The 24,501-nt window shown below is 36.1% G+C and overlaps 1 protein-coding gene across 3 annotated transcripts in view; it reads right to left on the bottom strand.

The window, feature by feature from the left end:
• Window positions 1-24,262, bottom strand: part of LOC125918683 (coiled-coil domain-containing protein 7-like) — a 140,508-nt gene extending 116,246 nt beyond the window's left edge. For 2 of the 3 annotated variants that reach the window (XM_049624801.1, XM_049624802.1), the window contains exons 1-4: window positions 24,012-24,261; window positions 19,038-19,369; window positions 17,779-17,871; window positions 12,839-12,922 (exon numbers count right to left, since the gene is read on the bottom strand). In XM_049624801.1, coding sequence (XP_049480758.1) covers window positions 12,839-12,922; window positions 17,779-17,871; window positions 19,038-19,316 — 456 coding nt within the window. In that variant the 5' untranslated portion in view covers window positions 19,317-19,369; window positions 24,012-24,261. Of the gene's footprint in view, window positions 1-12,838; window positions 12,923-17,778; window positions 17,872-19,037; window positions 19,370-24,011 lie in introns of all 3 variants that reach the window. The other variant, XM_049624803.1, reaches the window with a different exon arrangement.
• Between the last annotated feature and the right edge of the window lie 239 nt (window positions 24,263-24,501).

Here is a 24,501-nt window from a genome sequence, read left to right as displayed (position 1 = left end):
CTTCTATATATTTTTTGATTTCTTCTTTAATTGCCTGTTTGACACATTCATTCTTTAGTAGGATGTTCTTTAACCTCCATGCATTTGGAGGTTTTCCAAACTTTTCTTCTGGTTTTCAAATTTCATAGCACTGTATCTGAAAATATGCATGGTATGATCTCAATTCTGTTGTATTTACTGAGGTTTGTTTTGTGACCCAGTATGTGATCTATCTTGGAGAATGTTCCATGTGCACTCGAGAAGAATGTGTATTCTGCTGCTTTTGGGTGAAAAGTCCTAAATATATTGTCAAGTCCATCTGGTCCAGTGTATCATTCAGGGCCATTGTTTCTTCATTGATTTTCTGCCTAAATGATCTGTCTATTGCTTTAAGTGGAGTATTAAAGTCAACTGCAATTACCATATTCTTATCAATAAGATTGTTTGTGATTGATTTATATACTTGGGTTCCTCCAAATTGGGTGCATAAACATTTATAATTGTTAACTGTTTTTGATGGATAGACCCCATAATTATGATATAAGGCCCTTCTTCATCTCTGGTTACAACCTTTAGTTTAAAATCTAGTTTGTCTGATATAAATATGGCTACTCCAGCTTTCTTTTGACTTCCAGTAGCATGATAGATTGTTCTCCATCCCCTTGCTTTCAATCTGAAGGTGTCCTCAGGTCTAAAATCGGTCTCTTGTAGACAGCATGTAGATGGATCTTGGATTTTTATCCATTCTGATACCCTGTTTTTTAAATTTTTTTTATCTTTATTTATTCTTGAGAAACAGAGTGTTGGTGTGTGAACAGGGGAGGGACAGAGAGAGTGGGAGACAGAATCTGAAGCAGGCTCTAGGCTCTGAGCTGTCAGAACAGAGCCCAACGTGGAGCTCAAACTCATGAACCCATGAGATCATGACCAGAACCAAAGTAAACACTTAACTGACTGAGCCACCAAGGTGCCCTAGATACCCTATGTCTTTTGATTAGAGCATTTAATCCATTTACATTCAGTGTTATTACTGAAAAATATGGGTTTAGTGCCACTGTGTTATCTCTAGGTTTCATGCTTGTGGTGATGTCTCTGGTCCTTTGTAGTCTTTACAACATTTCACTCACAGAGTCCTCCCTAGGAACTCTTGCAGGGCTGGTTTAGTGATGATAAACTCCTTCAATTATTGTCTGTCTGGGAAAGCCATTATCTCTCCTTCTATTCTGAATGACAGCCTTGCTGGATAAAGGATTCTTGACTGCATACTTTTCCTATTCAGCATATTGAATATTTCCTGCTACTCCCTTCTGGCCTGCAAAGTTTCAGTGGATAGGTCTGCTACTATCCTTATGTATTTACCCTTGTAGGTTAAGGCCCATTTGTCCCTACATGCTTTCAGAATTCTCTCTTTATCTTTGTATTTTGTCAGTTTCACTATGATATGCCATGGAGAAGACCTAGTCCTGTTATATCTGAAGGGCGTTCTCTGTTCCTCCTGGATTTGGATGTCTGTTCCTTCCCCTGATTAGGGAAGTTCTCAGCTACAATTTGTTCAAGTAAACTTTCTGCCCCTTTCTCTCTCTCTTCTTCTTCTTCTTCTGGAACTCCTATGATATGGATATTATTACATTTCATTGAATCACTTAATTCTCTAATTCTCCCCTCATGGTCCAGTATTTTTTTCTCTTTTTCTCAACTTCATCATTTTCCATAATTTTATCTTCTATTTCACTTATTCTCCCTTCTGCCTCACCTCTTCTATCCTGTCACTGCATCTAGTTTGTTTTGCACCTCATTTACATTTCTTAATTTGTCATGACTATTTTTTAGTTCCTTGATCTCTGCAGCAATAGATTCTCTACTGTCTTCTATGCTTTTCTCAAGCCCAGTGATTAATCTTATAAGTATTATTCTAAATTCTTGATCAGATATATTGTTTATATCTATTTTGAGCAATTCTTTAGCTGTCATTTCTTCCTGGAATTTCTTTTGAGAATAATGCTTCTGTTTCATCATTTTGGCTAGTTTTTTCTCCCTTATGTGTTTTAATAGCTTGTTTTGTGTCCTGCACCTGTGAGCAACTATATTAAAAAGGGGTCATATGCTGTCTAGGCCCTGACCCTTCAGGAGATGTTTTTGGAGTGTGTTATGTGCTCTCTGTTGTTTTGACTCTGGTTGCTTTATCTCCTTACTCATAGTGGTGGTTTGGACCTTCCATCAGGTGTGCTTTGATTTGTTCGTTGAAGTAATCCTGGGGAAAAAAAAACTAAAAAAGGGAGGAGCTGGTGGTGGAAGAAGCCTTATCCCTTACAAAGAGAGAAATGACAGGGACAGGGAAAAAGAAAAGAAAATTGACCAGGCAGAGAAACTATATGGCTTACTCCAGAGAGAGAGAGGAAAATAAAGGAGGAGATACAAAAGAGAATAAATATGTCTGCCTAAACAAACCAACAACCAGAATAACCAGACTAGAGAAGAAATAAGAGAAAGAAAAAGAACAGGAAAAAATACACACACACACACACACACACACACACACACACACATATATATATATATATATATACACACACACACACACACACATATATATATATATATACACACACACATATATACATACATATATATGTGTGTATTTTTATATGTATATATGTGTGTGTGTATATATATGCATATATATGTGTGTGTGTGTGTGTGTGTGTATCAAGAACTGACCAAGAATTAAATCAGAAAATGCAAAATTGCTTGGGTGCCTTGGATGCCTTGGAACCAGTGTCTGGGCTGGTCTGGAGGAGGGGCTGTCTGGTTGGTAAGTATCAATCTTGCTCTGGTAGATACATAGTTACCAGGCACCAAGGGGCGTGGTTTGGTGTAGGCACATCATACCTCCACTGTGGGCCCCTTGTCCTTTCCCTGAAGCCCCACATCATTGGTGATGGGGAGAAAAATGGTGACATGCCAGTCTCTCCTCCCTGGATGGGTTGTCCCAAGCCACTTTGTTTAGGCCATCTTCACAGTGCTTTCAGGGGCACAAGTAAGCCAGTTTTTTTCACTCCAGTCTCCCGCACCTCCCAGGTCATCGGATGAGATTCAAACCTCAATGTCTTAAAGGATCCCACTCCTCACTCCCTTGTTCAGGGAAAGTGCCACTCCACCCCACCCACAAAGGGCATCTGGCTTCTTACAATGCTGCGCCGGCACAAGCAAGGTGGTTTGTCCTGATCCACAGTCTCTGGTGCCTCCTAGGTGATCAGCTGAGATTTGAACCCCCATGTCTTAAGGGATCCTGTACTGTGTGCTCCAGTTCCAGGGTAGAGCCACTCCACCTAGCTGATAAAGGGCCTCTGGCTGGCAGACACAAGCAGGGTCCTTGTCCTTGGAATGGCTCTTGTCCTCCCCACAGCACTCAAGGGAGGGGATTATACTCTCCAACTGCAGACTGTACCTCTGAGCTAGTTACTGAGCCCAGGGCTGGCTCCCCTGCCCCCCCCCCCAGGTGTGTGAACAGGGCAGCTTGCCCCAGTCTGGAGAAAGTCCCACAGTTAGAAATTGGAACTATCTCCATTTTTTCCAATCCCTGGTCCATGGTTTTTCTCTTGTCCAAATACAATCCTACACTTGTATAACCTCTCTTTCTCTTCCTTTTGTCTCTCCGCAGAAGGGGATCCCTCCCCTCTGTGCCTATGCCACCCTTTTGTCTCTTCCCATTCACAATCACACACCTATGAACTGCCAAGTTGTCCAATGGGCCCCTGGAGATGTCTCTGTCATTTTGCAGCCCAGACTCTTGGAATTCCAAGTCCTCTGGCCTCAACACTGCTGTGGTTGCAGGACAAGGGAACTTCAGGCCCTCCTAGTTCTCTGCCATGTTGACCACCAATCCTGTTAGCTTGTTTTTTTGATGATAGTCATTCTAACAAGTATGAGGTGATATCTCACTGTGGTTTTGATTTGCATTACCGTAATGATTAGTGATGTTGAGCACTTTTCCATGTACATATTGACCATTTGAATGTCTTCTTTGGAAAAAATGTTCCCCTGCCCATTTTCTAATTGGACTGTTTGGGTTTCCCCCCAATATATATAGAAGTTCTATATATACTTTGGATATTAACACCTTATCAGATATGTGCTTTACAAACATTTTCACCCATTCTTTAGGTTGTCTTTTCATTTTGTTGATGGTTTCCTTCACTGTGCAGAAGATTTTTAGTTTGATACAGTCTTATTTGTTTACTTTTGCTTTGTTACCTTTGTTTTTGATATCACATGCAAAAGAATCATTGCCAAGACTGACTGACTTCAAGGAGCTTATCCCAAGTTTTCATCTGGGAGCTTTATTGTTTTAAGTCTTATATTCAAGTCTTTAATCCATATTGAGTTGATTTTTGTGCATGGTGTAAGAGAAGGGTCCAGTTTTCCCAAAACCATTTATTGAAGAGACTATCCTTTCTCCACTGTATATTCCTGGCTCCTGTGTCATATATTAATTGACCATATATGTATGGGTTTATTTCTGGGCTCTCTATTCTTTCCCATCAATCCATGTGCTTTTATGCCAATGCCATGTCGTTTTGATAACTATAGCTTTGTAATATAGTTCGAAATAGAAGACTGATGCCTCCAGCTTTGTTCTTATTCTCAAGATTGCTTTGACTGTTTGGGGTCTTTTGTCACTTCTTACAAATTTTAGGATTTTTTCCTATTTCTGTGAGAAAATATCACTGGAATCTTAATATGGGTTGCACTGAATCTGCAGGCTGTTTGGAGTAGCATGGACATTTTAACAATATTATTCTTCCAATCCATGAACACCAAATATATCCCCATTTATTTCTTTCTTCAATTTTTTTTATCAATATCTTATAGTTCTTAGTGTACAGATATCTCATATCCTTGGTTAAACCTTTCCCTAAGTATTCTGTTCTTTAATTCTTCACTTTCAACCCTTCTGTATTTTTTTTAATTTTTTTTAAATGTTTTTATTTATTCTTGAGACAGAGAGAGACAAAGCATGAGTGGGGAAGGGGCAGAGAGAGAGGGAGACACAGAATCTGAAGCAGGCTCCAGGCTCTGAGCTGTCAGCACAGAGCCCGACGCGGGGCTCGAACTCACAGACTGTAAGATCGTGACCTGAGCCGAAGTCAGACGCTTAACCAACTGAGCCACCCAGGAGCCCCAACGCTTCTGTATTTTTATGCTTTAATATATTTCTAGTAAACATATAGTTTGAATTCATTTTTAACCAAATTTTTTCCTTTAATTGGTATATTTACTGACATATTTAGATTTATTTCCATTATCTACTTTCTAATTATTTTTTCCTCTCTTTTTTTAGAATCTTTTGGATTTTTTTTTGTCATTCAATTTTCCTCTACTAGGATAAAAATTCGACACATAATATATATTTTTTAAAAAGAAATTTTAATAGGAATACCTAACTTATTAAAGTCATTACTATTCTCCCAAACAAGGACCTTAGATTATATTTCAATTGCAATTAATTCCAAGTCTAAGTTCTCTCCTGATGTACGTGATAATTATCATGCATTTTTATTCTATCATATTTTCTAATCCATAAGATTTGGTTATTAATATATATTTATATTACACGCATATACATATATACACTTATTCAATATTTACTACATTTATCATGTAGGTTGATCTACTTGTTACTCAGACCTTTCCTCTGGATTATTTTTATCTCTCCAAAAAAACATCTCATAGTATTTCTGTTTTTATTGAAGTATAATAATTGACACATGTTACATTAGTTTCAGACATACAACATAGTGATTTGACAACTTTATATATTATGCTATGTTCACCACAAGTGTAGCTATCATCTGTCACCATACAACATGATTACAGTACCATTTCCTATGCTTTAACTTTCATCCCTCTGACTTATTCATTACATAACTTAAAGCCGGAAACTCCCACTCCCCTTTACTCCTTTTTGTCCACTCCCATCATCTCTAGCAGCCACCTGTTTGTTCTCCATATTTATGGCTGTTTCTGTTTTTTCTTTGCTTGTTGATTTGTTTTCTTCTCTAGATTCCACATATAAGTGAAATCATATGGCATTTGTCTTTCTCTAACTTATTTCACTTAGCATAAAACACTCAAAGTCCATTCATGTTGTCACAAATGGCAAGGTCTCATTCTTTTTATGGCTGAGTAATCTTCCATTGCATATAGATACCACATCTTCTTTATCTATTCATCTATTGATGTACATTGGGTTGCTTCTATATCTTAGCTGTTGTAAATAATGCTGCAATGAATATGAGGGTATATACATATATTTTTGAGTTAGAGTTTTTGCCTTCAAATAGGTAAAACTAGTAAAGGAAAAAGAAAAAAGAACTAATCCAAGTAACTCATGAATACAGAATTTAACATACACCTTATACTCAGTCTTGGGAAAGAGTACTGCCAAGGGATGAGGTAGGGGGATAGTATAAAAGAAATCATGAAATCTCTTTAGTAGATTTGTTTTTATAGTGATATAACAAGAAATCCTTAAACAATCTTGTAAGTATTATAGGGTTCAGCAAAAGAATAAATGTGTTGATGTTAAGAGTTAGGATTCTCACTATGGAAAGAAGGAGTATACATATGAAATTGAGGAAGGCAAGAACAAGCCCTGAGGTGAGAGACTAGAATTAAAGATGTCTCTGAGATTTTGAGATTTCTAAATGTGTCTGTTCATGTATGTGTGTGTGTGTGTGTGTGTGTGCGTACATGTGCACTTTATTTTTATGTAGAAATATGAGCACATGAACTATGTATATGGTATGTGTGCATACCTGTATACATTTCCTAGTTCTGTCTGCTGAAACGGCATAAAAGCAAAGACACTCCAGAATCACTTGGCATTTTTAATATCATTCCTCATTAAAGAAATAAGACTGTCAGCAAGGTAGTGAATATGAAGCCTGAAACCCTCCTTCCCCCACAAAGACAGGGATTTTACATCAAACAAACCAAATGCCTCTGAGAAATCCAAAAACCAGTTAAACTTTAACGTTTCCTGTACCTTAGGCAAGGACAAGACCAACCACATCAACATCAAGCACCACTTAAAAAAAAAAAACTTAGGGGCGCCTGGGTGGCGCAGTCGGTTAAGCGTCCGACTTCAGCCAGGTCACGATCTCGCGGTCCGTGAGTTCGAGCCCCGCGTCAGGCTCTGGGCTGATGGCTCGGAGCCTGGAGCCTGTTTCCGATTCTGTGTCTCCCTCTCTCTCTGCCCCTCCCCCGTTCATGCTCTGTCTCTCTCTGTCCCAAAAAAATAAATTAAAAAAAAAAAAAAACGTTGAAAAAAAAAAAAAAACTTATACTCTCAACATTAACTTGCCAGAGCCTCTCCCTATCCTGACACTGTAGCACAATTGGGAAGAAATCCCCAACTCTTGTCTTCCCTCTGGGGATGGAAAGGAGTAGAACACATATTCAACACTCTGATTTGGGAGCCAGGAGGTTGCCCAAATGGCCAGTTTCCCTCTTGCCTCTATCCAAGTATTGACAGCAATAGGGTGCCAGAATCTCTGAGAACTAAGACCATCAACCATTCACCAGAGTACATGAAGCACCAGAGATTGCAGTACCAAAAATAGACACTAGGTGGAGTTCCTTACTGAAATTTATAACCGCACCACTGGGAGTACCTGCCTCAAAGATTACACACATAAACCCAGAGGGAATGCCTACCCAAAAAGGGCCTAAGAAGCCTCCAGTATCTAGGCAGGCTGAATGGAGAAAGTCTTCCCTATAGGAAATCAGACCACAAAGTCTGGAAGAGATGCCAAAATTCTAACAACAAAAAGTAACAAGACATAGAAAGAGGGAACCATGGCACATTCAAAAAAACAAATTAAATCTCCACAAACTAATCTTTTTTTTTAAGTTTATTTATTTTTGAGAGACAGAAAGAGCACAAATGGGGGAGGGGCAAAGAGAGAGGGAGACAGAAAATCCAAAGCAGGCTCCAGGTTCTGAGCTGTCAGCACAGAGCCTTACATGGGGCCCAAACCCACAGACCATGAGATCATGACCTAAGCCAAAGTGAGATGCTCAACCAACTGAGCCACCTAGGTGCCCCTCCAGAAACTAACTTTAAAGAAACAGAAATGTATGAATTACAAAGAATTCAAAACTGTCATCATGAAGATACTTAATGAGCTAAAAGAGAGCACAAGACAACCAAAGGAAATGAGAAAAACCATACATAAACATGAGAATATCAAGAAAAAAAATAAAAACTATGAAGAAAAACCACACAGAAATTCTGGAACTAAAGAATACAATAATTGAATTGAAAAATCCATTACAGGAATGCAACAGCTGACCTGACCAATTAGAAGAAAGAACCAGAAAACTAGAAGACAAGATCTTCAAAATAATCAAGACAGAAAAGGGAAAAAAAAAGAAAAGAATGAAGGAAAATAAAGAGAGCCTAAAGGATATATGGGATACCATGGAATGGTACAAAATATGAATTATGGGAACTGAAGAAGGAAGAAAAAAGAAACAGGCATGGAACTTATTTGAAGAAATGATAAAAATTCCCCAAATCTGAAAAGAAAATAGACATACAAATTCAAATAGCTTAAAGATCTCCAATTAGGAAAATATCAAAAGAAATTTACACTGAGATACATCATACTAAGCTGTCAAAAGTCACAGAGACAGAATCTTGTCAACAGCAAGAAAAATGTTCTACATTACATATAAGAAAGTTTATACCAGATCATCAGCAAATTTTTAACCATTAAGATTATGGGCTATTAGGGAGCACTGAAAGAAAACTGCCAAACAAAAATACTATATCTTGCAAAACTATTCTTCAAATATGAGGGAGAAATCAGGACTTTCCCAGATAAAAAGAACTGCTGAAAAGAATTCATTACCACTAGACCTTCCTTATAAGAAACCCTGAAGGAGTCCTAAAAGTTGAAGAGAAATAACAATAAACATCAACACAAAACCATACAAAAATATAAAATTCCCTTAAAAATATAAACATATCAACAAATATCCTGTAGTATTCTTAAGCAGGCAAATAAATCACTTATAAATTTGATACAGAATTTTTTAAGATGAAAACTAATTATAAACTTAAGTTAATGGGCATACAATGTAAAAAGAGGTAATTTATGTCATGAATAACATAAAGTAGGAGAGGCAGGGATGTAAATAGTAGAGTTTTTATATGTAATTGAAGTTGTTATCCGTTTAAAATAGATCGTTGTATCTTTAATAAGTTTTATATAATTGCAATGGTAACCACAAAGTAAATAACTATAGAATATAAACAAGGGGAAACAAGAAGGGAATCAAAATACATCACTACAAAAAAATCAACAAAACACAAAAGAAGATACCAAGAGAGAAAAAGAGGAACCAAAAGCTACCAAACAGAAAGCATAAACATAATGGCAATAGTAAGCATCTCCTACAAGTACTATATGCTGCCTCTAAGAGGCTGTCTTTAAATCTTAGAACTCACACAGGCTCAAAGTAAAAGGCCAGAAGAAGATATTCCATAGAAACAGGAACTTAAAGAGAGCAAGGGTGGCCATTCTTAGACAAAATAGAGATTAAGACAAAACTGTCAAAAAATAAAGAAAAAAGAAAGATATATATAATGACAAAAGGGCCAATTCACTAGAAATATATAACAATTATAAATATATATGCACCTAATATTAAAGCACCCAAATATGTGAAGCAAACACTAACAGAACTAAAGGGAGAAACAGACAGCAACACAATAATATTAGGACATTTCAATATCCCCACTTTCAGTTATGGCAAGAACAGTCAGACAGAATATCAATAAGAAATGAAGGACTAGAAGCGCCTGGGTGGCTCAGTCGGTTGAGCATCTGACTTCAGCTCAGGTCACGATCTCGTGGTTCGTGAGTTCAAGCTCCGCTTCTGGCTCTGTGCTGACAGCTCAGAGCCTGGAGCCTGCTTCAGATTCTGTGTCCCTCTCTCTCTCCGCCCCACCCCTGCTTGTGCTCTGTCTCTCTCTGTCTTTCAAAAATGAATAAACATAAAAAAAATTTTTTAAGAAATGAAGGACTAAACAATACTGTAAAATAGATATACATAACAAACATATACAGAACACTCCACCTAACGACAGCAAAATACATGTTCTTCTCAAGCACTCATGGAACATTCTCCAAGACAGACTACATGTTAAGGACACAAAACAAGTTTTAACAAATTTTAAGATCAAAATCACACAAAGCATCTTTTTAAACACAATGGTATAAAATTAGAAATCAATAGTAGAGAGAAAACAAAAAATCCACAAATATGTGAAAATTAAACAACATGCTCTTGAACAATCCATGGATCAAAGAAAAAATCATAATGGAATTTAGAAAATATCTGAAGATAAATGAAAACAAAACACAAAATACCAAAACTATGAGATTTGGCAAAAATCAGTACTAAAAGTTTATGGAGTTAAGTGTTTACATTTAAAAAGATCACAAACTGAGACACTTGGGTTGTTCAGTTGGTTAAGCATCCAACTTTTGATTTCAGCTCAGGTCATGATCTCATGGTTCCTGAGGTGAAGCCCTACATCAGACTTTGCACTAACAGTGCTGAGACTGCTTGGGATTCTCTATTCCCTTCTCTCTGTCTCTCTCTCTTTCTCTCTCTCAAAAATAAATAAATATTCAAAAAATAAATTAAATAAATAAAAAGATCACAAACAATAACCTTTTATCTAAAGGAACAAAAAAAAATTGTTTAAAGCCAGAGTTTGCAAAAGAAAGGAAACAATAAATATTGGAGCAGAGATAAATGAAATAGAGATAGGAAACAAAAATGATACCAAGAGTTGTTTTTAAAAAGATTAACAAGGGGACGCCTGGGTGGCTCAGTCAGTTAAGCCTCTGATTCTTGATTTCAGCTTAGGTCATGATCTCACAGTTCGTGAATTCAAGCACATCAGGCTCTGCCTGACAATGTGGAGCCTGCTTGGGTTTCTCTCTCTGCCTCTCCCCTGCTCACATTGTCTGTCTGTCTCTCTCCCTCTCTCTCAAAATAAATAAACTTAAAAAATAAAAAAAAGGGGCGCTGGGTGGCTCAGTCGGTTGGGCGTCCAACTTCAGCTCAGGTCATGATCTCGCGGTCTGTGAGTTCGAGCCCCGCGTCGGACTCTGTGTTGACAGTTCAGAGCCTGGAGCCTGTTTCGGATTCTGTGTCTCCCTCTCTCTCTCTGACCCTCCCCCGTTCATGCTCTCTCTCTCTCTGTCTCAAAAATAAATAAACGTTAAAAAAAATTTAAAAAAAATAAAATAAAAAATTAAAAAATAAAAAAAAATATTAACAAAAGTAACAAGCTTTAGCTAGATTAACTATGAAAAAAAGAGAATATTCAAATAATTAAAATTAGAAATGAAAGAGGATATATTACAATGATGTCCACTTTGCTCAAAGACAAAAGATCATAAAAGACTACTATACACAATTATATGCCAAAATATTGGATAACCTAGAAGAAATGGATAAATTCCTAGAAACATATAACCTACTGAGGCCAAACCATGAAAAAATTAAAAAATCTGAACAGACCTATAACTAGTGAGGAAACTGAAGCAGTAATCAAAAACCTCCCAACAAAGAAAAACCCAGAACAAGATGGCTTCACCGGGGCATTCTATCATTTAAAACACCAACCCTTCTTGGGGCGCCTGGGTGGCGCAGTCGGTTAAGCGTCCGACTTCAGCCAGGTCACGATCTCGCGGTCTGTGAGTTCGAGCCCCGCGTCAGGCTCTGGGCTGATGGCTCGGAGCCTGGAGCCTGTTTCCGATTCTGTGTCTCCCTCTCTCTGACCCTCCCCCGTTAATGCTCTGTCTCTCTCTGTCCCAAAAATAAATAAAAAACGTTGAAAAAAAAAATTAAAAAAAAACAAAAACAAAAAACACCAACCCTTCTCAAACTCTCCCAAAGAATCAAAAAGGAGGAATTCTCCAAACCTATTCCATGAGGCCTGCATTATCCTGATATCAAAACGAGACAAAGACACAAGAAAACTACAGACCAATCCCTGATTAATAATGATGCAAAAATCTTAAACAAAATACTAGCAAACAGATTTCAAAAGCAAATTAAAAGGTAAAACCAAGTAGGATTTATGTCTGGAACATAAGCCTGGCTCACTATTTGTAATAACATGAAACAATGTAATACACCACATAAACAAATGAAGGACAAGAACCACATGATCATCTCAATAGATTCAAGAAAAGGTTTTGATAAAATTCAGCTCCTTGATGGTTAAAAAAAAAAAAAAAACCTCAATAAACTAAGAATAGAAGAAAACTAACTCAGCATAAAAATCCTTATGTAAACAGGCCACAACAAATTTTTGTTTTCTTCATGCATGTGTTTTTTAAAATTTTCATTAATTATGACATATTGCCTTTGTAATATAATTTACCTTATTAAAAACACTAAAATAAAAATACTCTTAATACTATATTTTCATCTGTAAACATGAAAATACCAATGACTCTATCAATGCTGTACTTAAAGGAAAATTCACAGATCTAAATGCCTATGTTAAGAATAAAAAAAAATAATACTTTCTAATGCCTTTTGTAACTCATTAAGGCATTGTATCTAGACTAATATTGCTACATGATATTACATCCAAATTCAAACAACCAACATAGCTTTAAAATATTTTATCACTATAATTATTTTAATAGCAATTTTTAATAAATATAAAATGTATTAGTATAAAATTTATTAACAGTACCAATAATTTAAATTAAAACAATAAATGATATTTTGGATTCCATAATTTATGCAGAATACATACATGACGTTCTTCCTTAGCTGCTTCTTCTAACTGAGCTGCAAATTGTGAACAACATATCAAGAATGAATTCAGATCATCCCCAACCTTTTGAAAAGAATAAAACAAAGTTACTTTTAATTTCAGAACCCATATGCATACCCATCTATATTATAGTACATTTGTTTTTAAAAATAGTTTTTGTCTATAATTTATGTCCCTTCAAACATATAAGACAAGAAATTGTGCTCCAAATGCTATACTAGCAAATTCTCCCAGAAAGTGGAAGAGAGTACATTCTGGGGAGTGGCCCATGAATGACATACCCAACTATGCATCTCTTCTCATTCTCCTCTACATAGTTGTAGAAAATCAAGCATCCCAGATTTAGACTCCTGAAATTTATGAGCAGCCAAAAAAAGGTAGCAATTCTGTATATACCTTATAAATATCTCTTTGTGTTAGAAAATTAACACTAATTATAACTTCTGAATATAAGTATACTTATCAAGAGCTATAGTCTTTCACCCTCAATAAGCAAATGAAGACTTTGAGGAAAAAATAGTGACAGATTAAAATGTTACAATGACTTAAAAAAAAAAGTCACAATGACTGAACCTTTTATAGTAGAGTGGTGATTTGTAAATCAGAGACAACCTATGATAAACAAATCTAGATGCTTATATACAGTTAGGATTCTCATAGAGTGTTCTCCATGAGGAATATGCTTATTCAACATCACATTTTAAAACATACTCATACGCTCATATATTTTTTTTGTCATGGTAAAGATCTATACCCATATAGAAGAGTGGGAAAACTGAATTAGTCATTCAAGAGAGCAGGAAAATGAAGTAACTAGAGTTACTAATCATAAATATGAGACTATACACATGCTTGAGGACCATCTTCTATTCAGATTTAGAAGCCACAAATATAGGGATTGATTTGATGAGGGTTGCAGTTTAACAAAATAAAATCAATAAAGCATGACAGGGCAAGAGAGTTAAGTACCTATGTGTGGGAGCAATAATAATAAGGGAACATGGAATTTAAGCTAGGTAAGTAAGAATAGAAGAAGTATTTGGGACAGTAAAATGTAATAGGACCAATGGATTATAGTTCCCAATGGAATCAAAGGACTTTTGGAGTCAGAATATTAGACAGACTAAGTGGGAAAGATAAGAGGTAGTGACCAGAAATTAAGATGATTGAAACTTAAATTATGGAAAAGTAACAGTTATTGGTTATGACAAAGACTAAAGGATATCATCTTGTTGGTTAGTGGCTGACATAGAAGATAAGATCATTAAAGTGAATGATCATTCAGTGAACTAAGAGGCCACATTATTTGGAAAGATCTTCTACATGGATATTAAAATCATCAAAAATTATGACAACAGTGCTGTAAGACAAGTAGAATACCAGTATAATACAGACTGTTAGTCACCTACTAATTATTATGTTTTTCCTTGAGGATATTGAAAAGGAGAGGACATAAGGAAAACGTGATGAACTGAATTCTGCAGAACACTTTGCAGATGAGCAAAGAACCAAAGCCATATCCATACCTAAAGGGAGCATGGTGGAGAAAGAAGAGCACTTGGCCTAGTTGTGCCAAGTGTGCCAAGTCAGCCACGTGAAAAAGCAGGCCTACCATTGACAAACAGAATTCAGAGTATGAAGAAAAACCAGCTGAGCCTTTGACAGTCATTTAAGCTGGCAGATAGACTAGAATGAGAAAAGCTCCTAAGGCAAATCACTGAACCCAAACATTTTTCTTTTACCAAACTCCTCCCCATCTCAATTTTGCCATAAAGATGGCAGAAAAGGAGGCCTACGTACCCATTAGGAATGGTCAGAATTAAAAAGACTGACAATACCAATTCTGGTAAGAATGTGCAGCCACCGGAACTCTCATAGAGAGCTGGTAGGAACATACAATGATTCCGCCATGTTGGGAAACAGTTTATGAGCAATCACTCATAAAGTTAAACATGTATTTATAACTCACCAATCCTATTCCAAAGAAACTATCCATGATGAATAAAAACATATATCCTCACAAAGACTTGTACACAATGTCCACAGAAGCTTCACTCATAACAGTCAAAATAGTTACTGCATCCAACCACCTAAATGTTTATTAACTGGTGAATGGATTACAAACTGTGGGATAGTCATACAATGGAATACTCTTCACACCAAAGAAACTACTGATATACAGAACAACATGGATGAGTCTCAAATACATGATGAAGTAGGGAAGGCTATATATATATATATATATATATATATATATATATAATGACTACATATTATATGATTTCATTTATATGACATTCTAGAGAAGGTAAAAGTATAGTGACAGATCAGTGTTTGTCTAGAGCCAGGGTGGGAGGAAAGGACTGACTGTAAGTGGGATACAAGGAAGCTTTTGGGGATAACAAAATATTTTATAGTTTGGCAATTACACAACTATAAAAAGGAGGAACTAAAAACCAGAGGAATCTCATCCTGCATGTTCTTGTGGTAATTGTATTTGAAGTTCTACCAGGAATGAACCAAAATGTGAACCAAAACTATTTAAAATCAGAGTTCAAACTCTTCCCTGCTAAAATACTTGCAAGATCAAATAAATCAACCCCTGAGGGGAAGCAGTAATATGTACGATTATGGGTTAGACAAACCATACAATAACTCAACTTAATTAAAATATGGATCAGTTCCTGCTCAAATCAGTTCTTAGAAGAATGCGAATGATTAGCTTTTCATGCTAAATGTCAGAAAGGAAACAGTAAGGATTCTCTAGAAAATAAAACATTGTACCACAGTTTCCAATATTTTTCTAAATATAATGCTTGGGATCCAACTAAAAAAAAATCATAAAACATATGAATAACCAGGAAAATACAATCCATAATCAAAAGGAAAAATAGAAGTAAATACACTGATGATCCAGATACTGAAAATTAGCAAAGATTTTTAAAACTCTGTTACTGATAAAAGAATTTGCAGAAAAATATTGGTAGACAGGTAAAGAGATAGATAATAGCAGGAGAAATATAAAACTCCCTAAAAAGTAACCAAAAGATAATCTTAAATGTGAAAATTATGATATTTGAAATAAAAATTTCATTGGATAGAGTTTAACAGCAGATCAGACACCACAGAAAGGATCAGTGAGTTTGAAGATAGAATAACATATATTGCCCAAACTGAATCAAAGAAAGAGAAAAAACTGAAATGAATGAACAGAGAGTAACTTCTTATACAGTAACAAGCATTCTAATATATGTGTAATTAGAGTCTCATAAAAAAGGATCAGAGAGGCAGTAAAATATGTAAAGAAATAATGAATGAAAATTTCCAAATTTGATGAAAAACATCAACTCACAAACTCAGCTTGATAGACTGCAAATAGAATAAATATACATAAAAAATAATTTTGGACTTTCACTTCTGGTCATCATGGACTAGGCCCATTCCTCTAATCACCCCTCCTACAGTTAAAATCCATAGACAATACAACAAACTAACACAGGCAAATTCTGAAAGGAAGAAAGAGAAAGGCAGAGATCTCAAAACTTGAGGAATACATGAATTCTTTAGGTTTTCTTTTTACCTACATATAAAATGGATGGGACACTGGAAAAGCCTGACTCATGGAACTTCCAATAAGCACAGACTTAAAAAAAAAAAAAAAAGCACAACTAAGAAAAGCCAAAGGACTGTAAAAAGGGGGTCTCTAGCATAACCAAAATCTTTTTGACAATGCCTAATCCTACTTGAGCCAAACACCAAGAATAAGCTGCACCCACTATCCATGTGTCGATAGGACTAAAAAATAATGTGGCAGTGAAAATTAGCCATCCAATTCCCCCACCAGAGTGATGATGTTGAGACCAACCAGGGAACTGAACTTCCACTCTTGTCTGAAATTAGCAGTCATAATGACTCAAGGATATCTGCTCTCATCACTATTATTAAATATAATACTTGAAGCCAGAGCCAGCACAAGAGAAGGAAATAAAAAGCATTCAGACTGGATAGGAAGAAGTAAAATTGTCTCTACATGAAGATGACATAATTGTCCATGTAGAAAATCCAAAAAATCTATAGAAAAACTAGAATGAAAAAATACATTGAACAAGGTTGTTTAAGATACAAGATCAACATACAAAAATCAATCATTATTTCTATCTACTACTTACAAAATGTGGAAACTAAAATTTAATACAATGCCATTAAAAAGTGTTCCAAAAAACATGAAATATTAATGCATAAAATCTAACAAACCATGTACAGGATCTGTATGATGAAAATTACAAAATGGTGATGAAAGAAATCAAACAAGACCGAAACAAATGGAGAGTCATACAATGTTCATGAATTGAAAGACTCAACATAGGTGTTTTATTACATGGAGCCAAACTCAATCCCTAACTAACAAAAATAATTATAAAATAGAAAAATAATACTCTACAAGTGTATTAAAGTACAGTTGAATATTATGAAACATGTAAAATAATTCATCTCATCAGTAGGTTAAAGGAGAACCACATACTTAATCACCTTAAGAGTTACATAATTTATATATACCAGATATTTGTTAGAATTCAATAAATTCTTGGGTTTTTTTTATTTAGCAAAATACAAATAGAAGGACACTTTCTTAACATGATAAAGAATATACATCTAAAACCAACAAGTAACCAAATGTTTAAGAATTAAACAGAACAGGCACTAGCAATAAAAATACGTTTAAAATACAGATAGGTCTTAATTAAACTTTAAGATAAGTGTTAGCAGAGGATAGAAAAATCAATACTCTACTTTCAAGTTCCTTAACCAGGTCATTTTCATGGATGGGAATTCATTCTGAGAACATAAATGGATTCCAAAAGAAAATCTTAACCCTTTTCAGTGTTAAATGTTTCTACATTAGGATTATATACACTTACAGATAAAGTTAATTCTTCATGTTCAGGCTTCACAACTGATTTTTCTCCATCTACAATGCTAAATCCATAGGCTTCCTCCAAAGTAGAAACAACCTATGAGTAAATCAAAGCAAATTTTTATTTTAATAATTTTATGTAAATTATATGTAAATTTATTAAGTGTAAAAAAACACTTAATCAAACATGTCAGGACCTTCTTAGCAATAAGACTTCTTTCTACCAGTGCCATAAACTTAAACTTTCCATCTCACATCCCATCTTATATCACCCTGAAGAATAAGAAACAGTCCTCAACTCTACTCTGTAAGAAAGTCCCTATGACTCCCATTTCTGTGTTCATAGGCATGTAAAAGGCGATCTATGAATAGTTGAAGCATCAACTCCACTTATCACCAAAGTATTTCCTCAAAATCTGAGGGACTCAAATTTCTTCTTCGAAAAGAAGCGGACAAAATAGAAATGTAAACTAGAGAGCAATAAATTTTTTAAGGAAATTCTCTGAGCTAACCCTTCAAACTTTGAACAAACTTGTATTTTGGAAATTTGACAAAACTATATTCTTTTTATATTTGTGCTACCTCCCTCATTGTTCTCATTTGGTATGTGGTACATTCACAATTCAATTCTGGATCACTGTGCAAAGAGAAACTCAGAAAAAAGGAGATTTTTTTTTTTCCCAACACTAAGAGCTAAAGTTTCTAAAGTGCTGAGAAGAGTTAACATAGCAGGAATGAGCCAGAAAGGACTATCATTAGAAAGATCTGCTTTCAAGGTTGGCCTTAGACTGCTGCCTCAGAACTTGGATTTCATTGAGTGTTCCCATCATTCACTGATAACAGTGGCTCATTGTCCTTAAACTGTTTGTACAAACAATGTGGTTTATGCTAAACATCTGCTTTCCTTCAGGGAGTGTGGAATTTTGGTACATGCTAAGCAAAATACCCCAATAAAACCCTGGGCACTGAGTCTCTAATGAGCTTCTCCAAAAGACATTTCACATGTGCTGTCATAATTTGTTGTTGGAGTAATTAAGCACATCCTGTGTGACTTTAAAGGAAGAGGAATCTTGGACCTAGTTTCCTCCCGACTTCACTCCATAAGCCTTTTCCTTTTGCTGATTTTGCTTTGTATCTTTTCACTGTACTAGATCTTAGCCATCAGTAGGTCTATATTTTGAGTCTGGTACACCTTCCTAGCAAATCTCTAAGCCTAGGGATGGTCATGGAAACCCTAAACACAGGGACCAACAAGTGTCTTACCATCTTTAGATGTTGGGTAATTTTTCTGATCAATTCATCTTCTGCTATTAACTCCTTTGTCTTACTCGATGCAATGGGCAAAGCATATCTTACGATGGATTCCCCTGCTGGTGGAGATCCTAAGGCCATTGGTTCAAGTTTATCATGTACTAATTTTGCACTATGTTTTTCCTTTGCTTTAAGTGACAACGGTGCAGTAAATATTCCTTTTTTGTAAGTTAAATCTGGAACATTTGCCAATTTATTACTAGAGGCTGACAGATGTTTTGCGGACTTCATTTTGTTATTTTACTTCACTTCCAAATTACAGGTGAAAAAAACTGTATTCCTCCCTGTAAATAAAACATTAAGATTTCAGATTAAAAATTAGGGCAGGATTACCAATTGCCGTGAAGATGGTGAATACCAAAACCAGCACTGCAGAAATCACAAAATGGAGAGGAAACCATTCCTAACAATAACAACAAAAAAATTTTAAAAAAAGAAAAAGAAAAAAAGCCTGTGAGAAATCCTTAAAGGTGACTGAAGACTGATTTATGTATGAGTATTTAGGATGGGGAGTTTTATATCTATCATTATTTGCATAGGAATAATAGCCTAGACCCAGGGTAACAACAGAGTAATATCAAGGCAGCACCAAAATCATGCTGGGTCCCCCCAAAAAATATATTCAAGTTCTAACCCCTGGCACCTGTGAATATGACCATATTTGAAAATACCATTTTTGTAGATGTAACCAAGTTAAGATGAGGTTATACTAGATTAGAGTGGGCCCTAAATCCAATGACTGGTATCATTATAAGAAAGCCAAATGAAGACAAAGATACACAGATGTATACAGAAAAAGGTCATGTAATGATAGAGACAGAGACTGGAGTAAATCAGCTACAAGCCAAGGAACGTTAAATTTTCCCAGCATCCTTGCTAGGAAAAAGCAAGGGAAATTCTTCTTTCGAAACTTTAGAAGGAGCATAGCACTGCAAACACTTTGATTTCAGACTCTTAGACTCTGGAACTGTAAGAGAATAAATTACTATTGTTTTAAGCAACCTAGTTTGTGGTATTTTGTTATGGCAGCCCTAGGAAACAAATACACACAAAAAAATTTCCCTAAATTTGATGGGAGGGACCTAAACTGTGGCCTGTTTTTTGATCATTTCATAATAACAGATTACTAGACAAGAGTAGCTGACACTCCCAAAGACATATGAGTTCACAGGCAAAAATAACTTGACATCTGAAAAATACAAGCTTTGCAAAGGAAAGAAGAAAGAAAGAAAGAAAGAAAGAAAGAAAGAAAGAAAGAAAGAAAGAAAGAAAGAAAACTAAAAGAAAAGGTCCAGAGGCACCTGGCTAGCTCAGTCCGAAGAGCATGAGACTCTTGATCTCGGGGTTGTAAAATCAGGCCCCATGTTGGGTGTAGAAATTATATAAATACATACATACATGCATATATACATACCTATATACATGCTTTTAAAAAAAAGTTTAAAAAAGACAAACCAAAAATATACAAATACACACAAACAGAATATTAGCAACACAAAACAGGTACATGAGTATTTTTTTAAAGACTCAAGTAGAAATACTACAAACGAAAAATGTAATAAACATAACTGATCACAGAATAATACTGCTGAAGAATAAATTAGGCAAATGGAAGATCAGAGTGAGATATTCTGCCAGAAAGCAGCAGAAAACGATAAAGAGATAGAAATGAAAAAGAAAATAAGAGATACGTAGAAGAATTATACAAATATCAAAAACCAGATAAAAGAAGATCCAGTGAGGAAAAAAAATATGAAATGGACAGGAGGAAATATTTGAATAAATAATAAAGATAAATTTCTCAGACTTAAGGATAGTGGAAAGCACAGATCAAAAGTGTTCACAAAATACCAAAAAGGAAACAGATAAACAACAAAACATAATTAATGAAATAAATATAAAAGCCTCAAAAAGAAAAATTTGGAAGTTTTCAGAAGGAAAGAGCATATAACCTAAAAAAGAGGAAGAATTCAATTTTTAATTCAAGTTTTAAATAAAATTTCTTCTTAAAGGAATCTATATTTTGTCTAAATTGTAAGCTCTTTGGACGCAGTCTAGCTGAAGAATAAAAATGGATGCAAAGATTAGCAGCATTTATCACATATTCTCGAACATGAATAAAGTAAAATACACATCATCAGTAAGTATTAAAAATTAATATATTTTAAAGAATTTAAACAATTAGCAATCCTATGAAAATTGGGAAAATATAGGCCTGCATTTGTTGACAATATATAAACATGATTAAATTTTTGAAGAAGTAGTACCTAGTATAGAGAGGGTCATCTAATAAATTTTAATAGACTAATAATAGATATTTTTTTAATTTGGCATGGAAAAAGTCAATGGCATCCTGTTAGCACATTTATGCAAAATACAAATATCAACACCAAATAATAGACTATTTTAGGAAGTAAAATAAAAACCAAAAAATAAATATTATATGATACATTATAAATGAAATCAGTTACAATAACATTTTTACAAGCTAATTATTGCTCAATTATTTTGGACACAATCGCTAAGGTAAACCACAGAAAGCACATAAAAATTATTGATATAATTGTGGATTTCCAAAATGCAAATATTTCTATATGTGAACATGTATTAGGATTTTAACCAAGAGATGACACAGCTGGAGAAGAATCTACTGTTTAGATTACTTACAAAAAAAAAAATTAAAAAATATATATATCACATTATGTGTGTATATATATATATATATATACACACATATATAACAGCAATACAATGCCTCAAATACGTATGAGAAAAAACAAACAGAAAATACTCAAAAATGAAAAATCTGTAATATTTTGCACAGTTCATCAAGACTTTTTTTTTTAACTTGGTAGTGAATGATAGAGCAAAAATATCTTCTGACAACACTGAAAATTTTTCATTCTCAAACTGTACAACTGCTTTATTGTTGTAATGAAACACTACATAGTTAATTGAAAACAGTTGTCAAACATAATTTTTATATCATAGTCAAATAAATATTGGGAAAGATTATTTGATGTCATGTCACTCAAAATTCATTTGAAGAATGCAATGGTTTTGGAAACTGTTGACAATAATAAATATATACATTGTAGAACATAAGCCAAAGTCCCCCGTTGGAAAATATATCCATTTATATTTTTCTAATATTAATAGTGGCATAATATTTTTTTTAATTTTTTTTTAACGTTTATTTATTTTTGAGACAGAGAGAGACAGAGCATGAACGGGGGAGGGGCAGAGAGAGAGGGAGACACAGAATCGGAAGCAGGCTCCAGGCTCTGAGCCGTCAGCCCAGAGCCCAAAGCGGTGCTCGAACTCACGGACCGCGAGATCGTGACCTGAGCTGAAGTCGGACGCTTAACCGACTGAGCCACCCAGGCGCCCCAGTGGCATAATATTTTAAATAAAGGTAATGTAATAAGTGATACAGAAACTAAAATTTAATTTACAAAATTGAAAAGCATCAAAAGAATTTCAAAGAAATTATATTGCCAAAGACAATGCATCAAAAGCATCAGGTCTGAGAGAAAAGGACCAGCAAAAATGACTTAAGAATGATTGATCAATGAGCCAGAAGGTAAAACCAGGAGAGGATGTATTGAAAATAAAGTGAAAAAACAACAACAACAAAAAAAAACTTACGAGTAAATGATGAACTGCGTTAAATGCTGGGCGGGTAAGATGAGGACTAAGAATTAACCACCGGATTTAGCGACAAGGAGGTAGGTCATTTGTGACCTAAAGGATAGCAACGGTTTTAAGAGTGACGGGAGGTGAATGCCTGAAATATGGGCAAAAGGAAGATTTTTTAAGAGAAAAGTAACATGTTTGTATGCTGTTGTAGGTTGAATTCTGCCCTCTCCCCCCCAAAAAATATGTTCAAGTCCTAACCCCAGAACCTGTGAATGTGACCTTATTTGTTAATAAGATCTTTGTAGATGGAACCAAGACGGATTCAAACTGGATTGGAGTGGGCCCCAACCCCAATGGTGTGCTTCCTGGAAGAAACTCAGACCTCCAGGCGCATGGGGAGACCACCACGTGAAGACAGAGGCAAAGATGAGAGCAAGGAGTCTAAGGGACACCAACTGGCAGCGGCCACCAGAAGCTGGGAGGAAACACGGAACAAATCCTCCCTGAGAGGCTCCAGGAGGAACCAGCACTGCCACACTCTTCAGACTTCAGCGTCCAGAAACAGAGGATAAATTTTTCTGGTTTTAAGCCACCCAGTTTGTGGTACTTGTTTAGGCAACCCTAGGAAATTAATACATATGCTGATGGAAATGACCCAGCAGAAAGCAAAATGTATTGATTGGTATGGAGGGAAACTGCTGGAATGATATCCTTGAGTAAACAAGGGGATATAGGTTGTAATGCATAAATGCTCCCGTGCACTTAAGGCAGGACCAGGGAAACTTCTGCGGTGACAGACAGGAAGGCTGAGACGCCCGCTACTTCAGGAAACCAATTGAGAAAAAGACGGGCCGCGCACCAGGTGCAACCAAACAACCTAATAAATGGACCGATGAAGTTCACACGCCTATAAAAATAGAGGTTACATGGACTAAACGCTTGTATTTACAAGAAACATTTAGGGATTTTACGTATTGTCTTCATTTAATCCTAACTATCCTAGGAGGAGTAGATCACCACAAATTTGCCCAAGTTTATCAGTCACCTTCTACCACAAAGAAAACGTTTTCTGGTCTCCCTTCAAGGATTCATCTCAAACGCTTTAATGATACAGTACACAACGAAATGGGGGAGGGGGCGACATAGGGCAGAGAAGCTAGGATTATCGTCTTAGATTTCGCTTCAACAGAGGCACAGCTGCCGCTTTTGCCAGAGAACACAACAGAAACCCTCACACTCCGCGGAGGGAAGGACCGCAGGCGCCTCCCCTCCCAGTGGCTAGAATACCTGCTGAGGCCGCTGGAAGCCAGGTTACTGGGCGGTTTTGCCTTGGCCAAGCGTGCTCTAAGGTGAAAGAGTTGGAAATGCCGAGCCTCCCAGACTTCCTTCAAGGCGGAAGCCTGCAAACCCCTCAGACTCCAGCCTTGCTATTTTACAAACTGACATTTGGGCGGAAAGGCCGGGCCTCTGCGCCCTGAGGCGGCGGCAACGGCCAGCCCGGCGCTAAGCGGCGAGGTGGGCGGTTGACGCCGCGTCACCGGCGCCCCCGCCCCGAGAGACCCGCGCCGCGCGCCCCCGCCGCGCGCGATCCGCCGCCGCTCTAGGAGCCAAAGCCTGAACCGAGTCTTTCCCGGAACTGAAGGCTAGAGGATTTTCGGCAACTGTGGAGCCCTACGAAGTAATACAGTCCAGACTGCGCTGTCTGTGTTTCTTGCTCCCTGGGCTGTGTACTTCCCTCCAGGACGCTGCACAAGTGAGATTCTTTTAGGCATTTGGC

The sequence above is a fragment of the Panthera uncia genome, chromosome B4, assembly GCF_023721935.1.
Source record: "Panthera uncia isolate 11264 chromosome B4, Puncia_PCG_1.0, whole genome shotgun sequence".
NCBI classification, from domain to species: Eukaryota; Metazoa; Chordata; class Mammalia; order Carnivora; family Felidae; genus Panthera; species Panthera uncia.
Note: the sequence above shows the minus strand (reverse complement) of the source record. Positions and strands in the feature narration are given on the sequence as shown.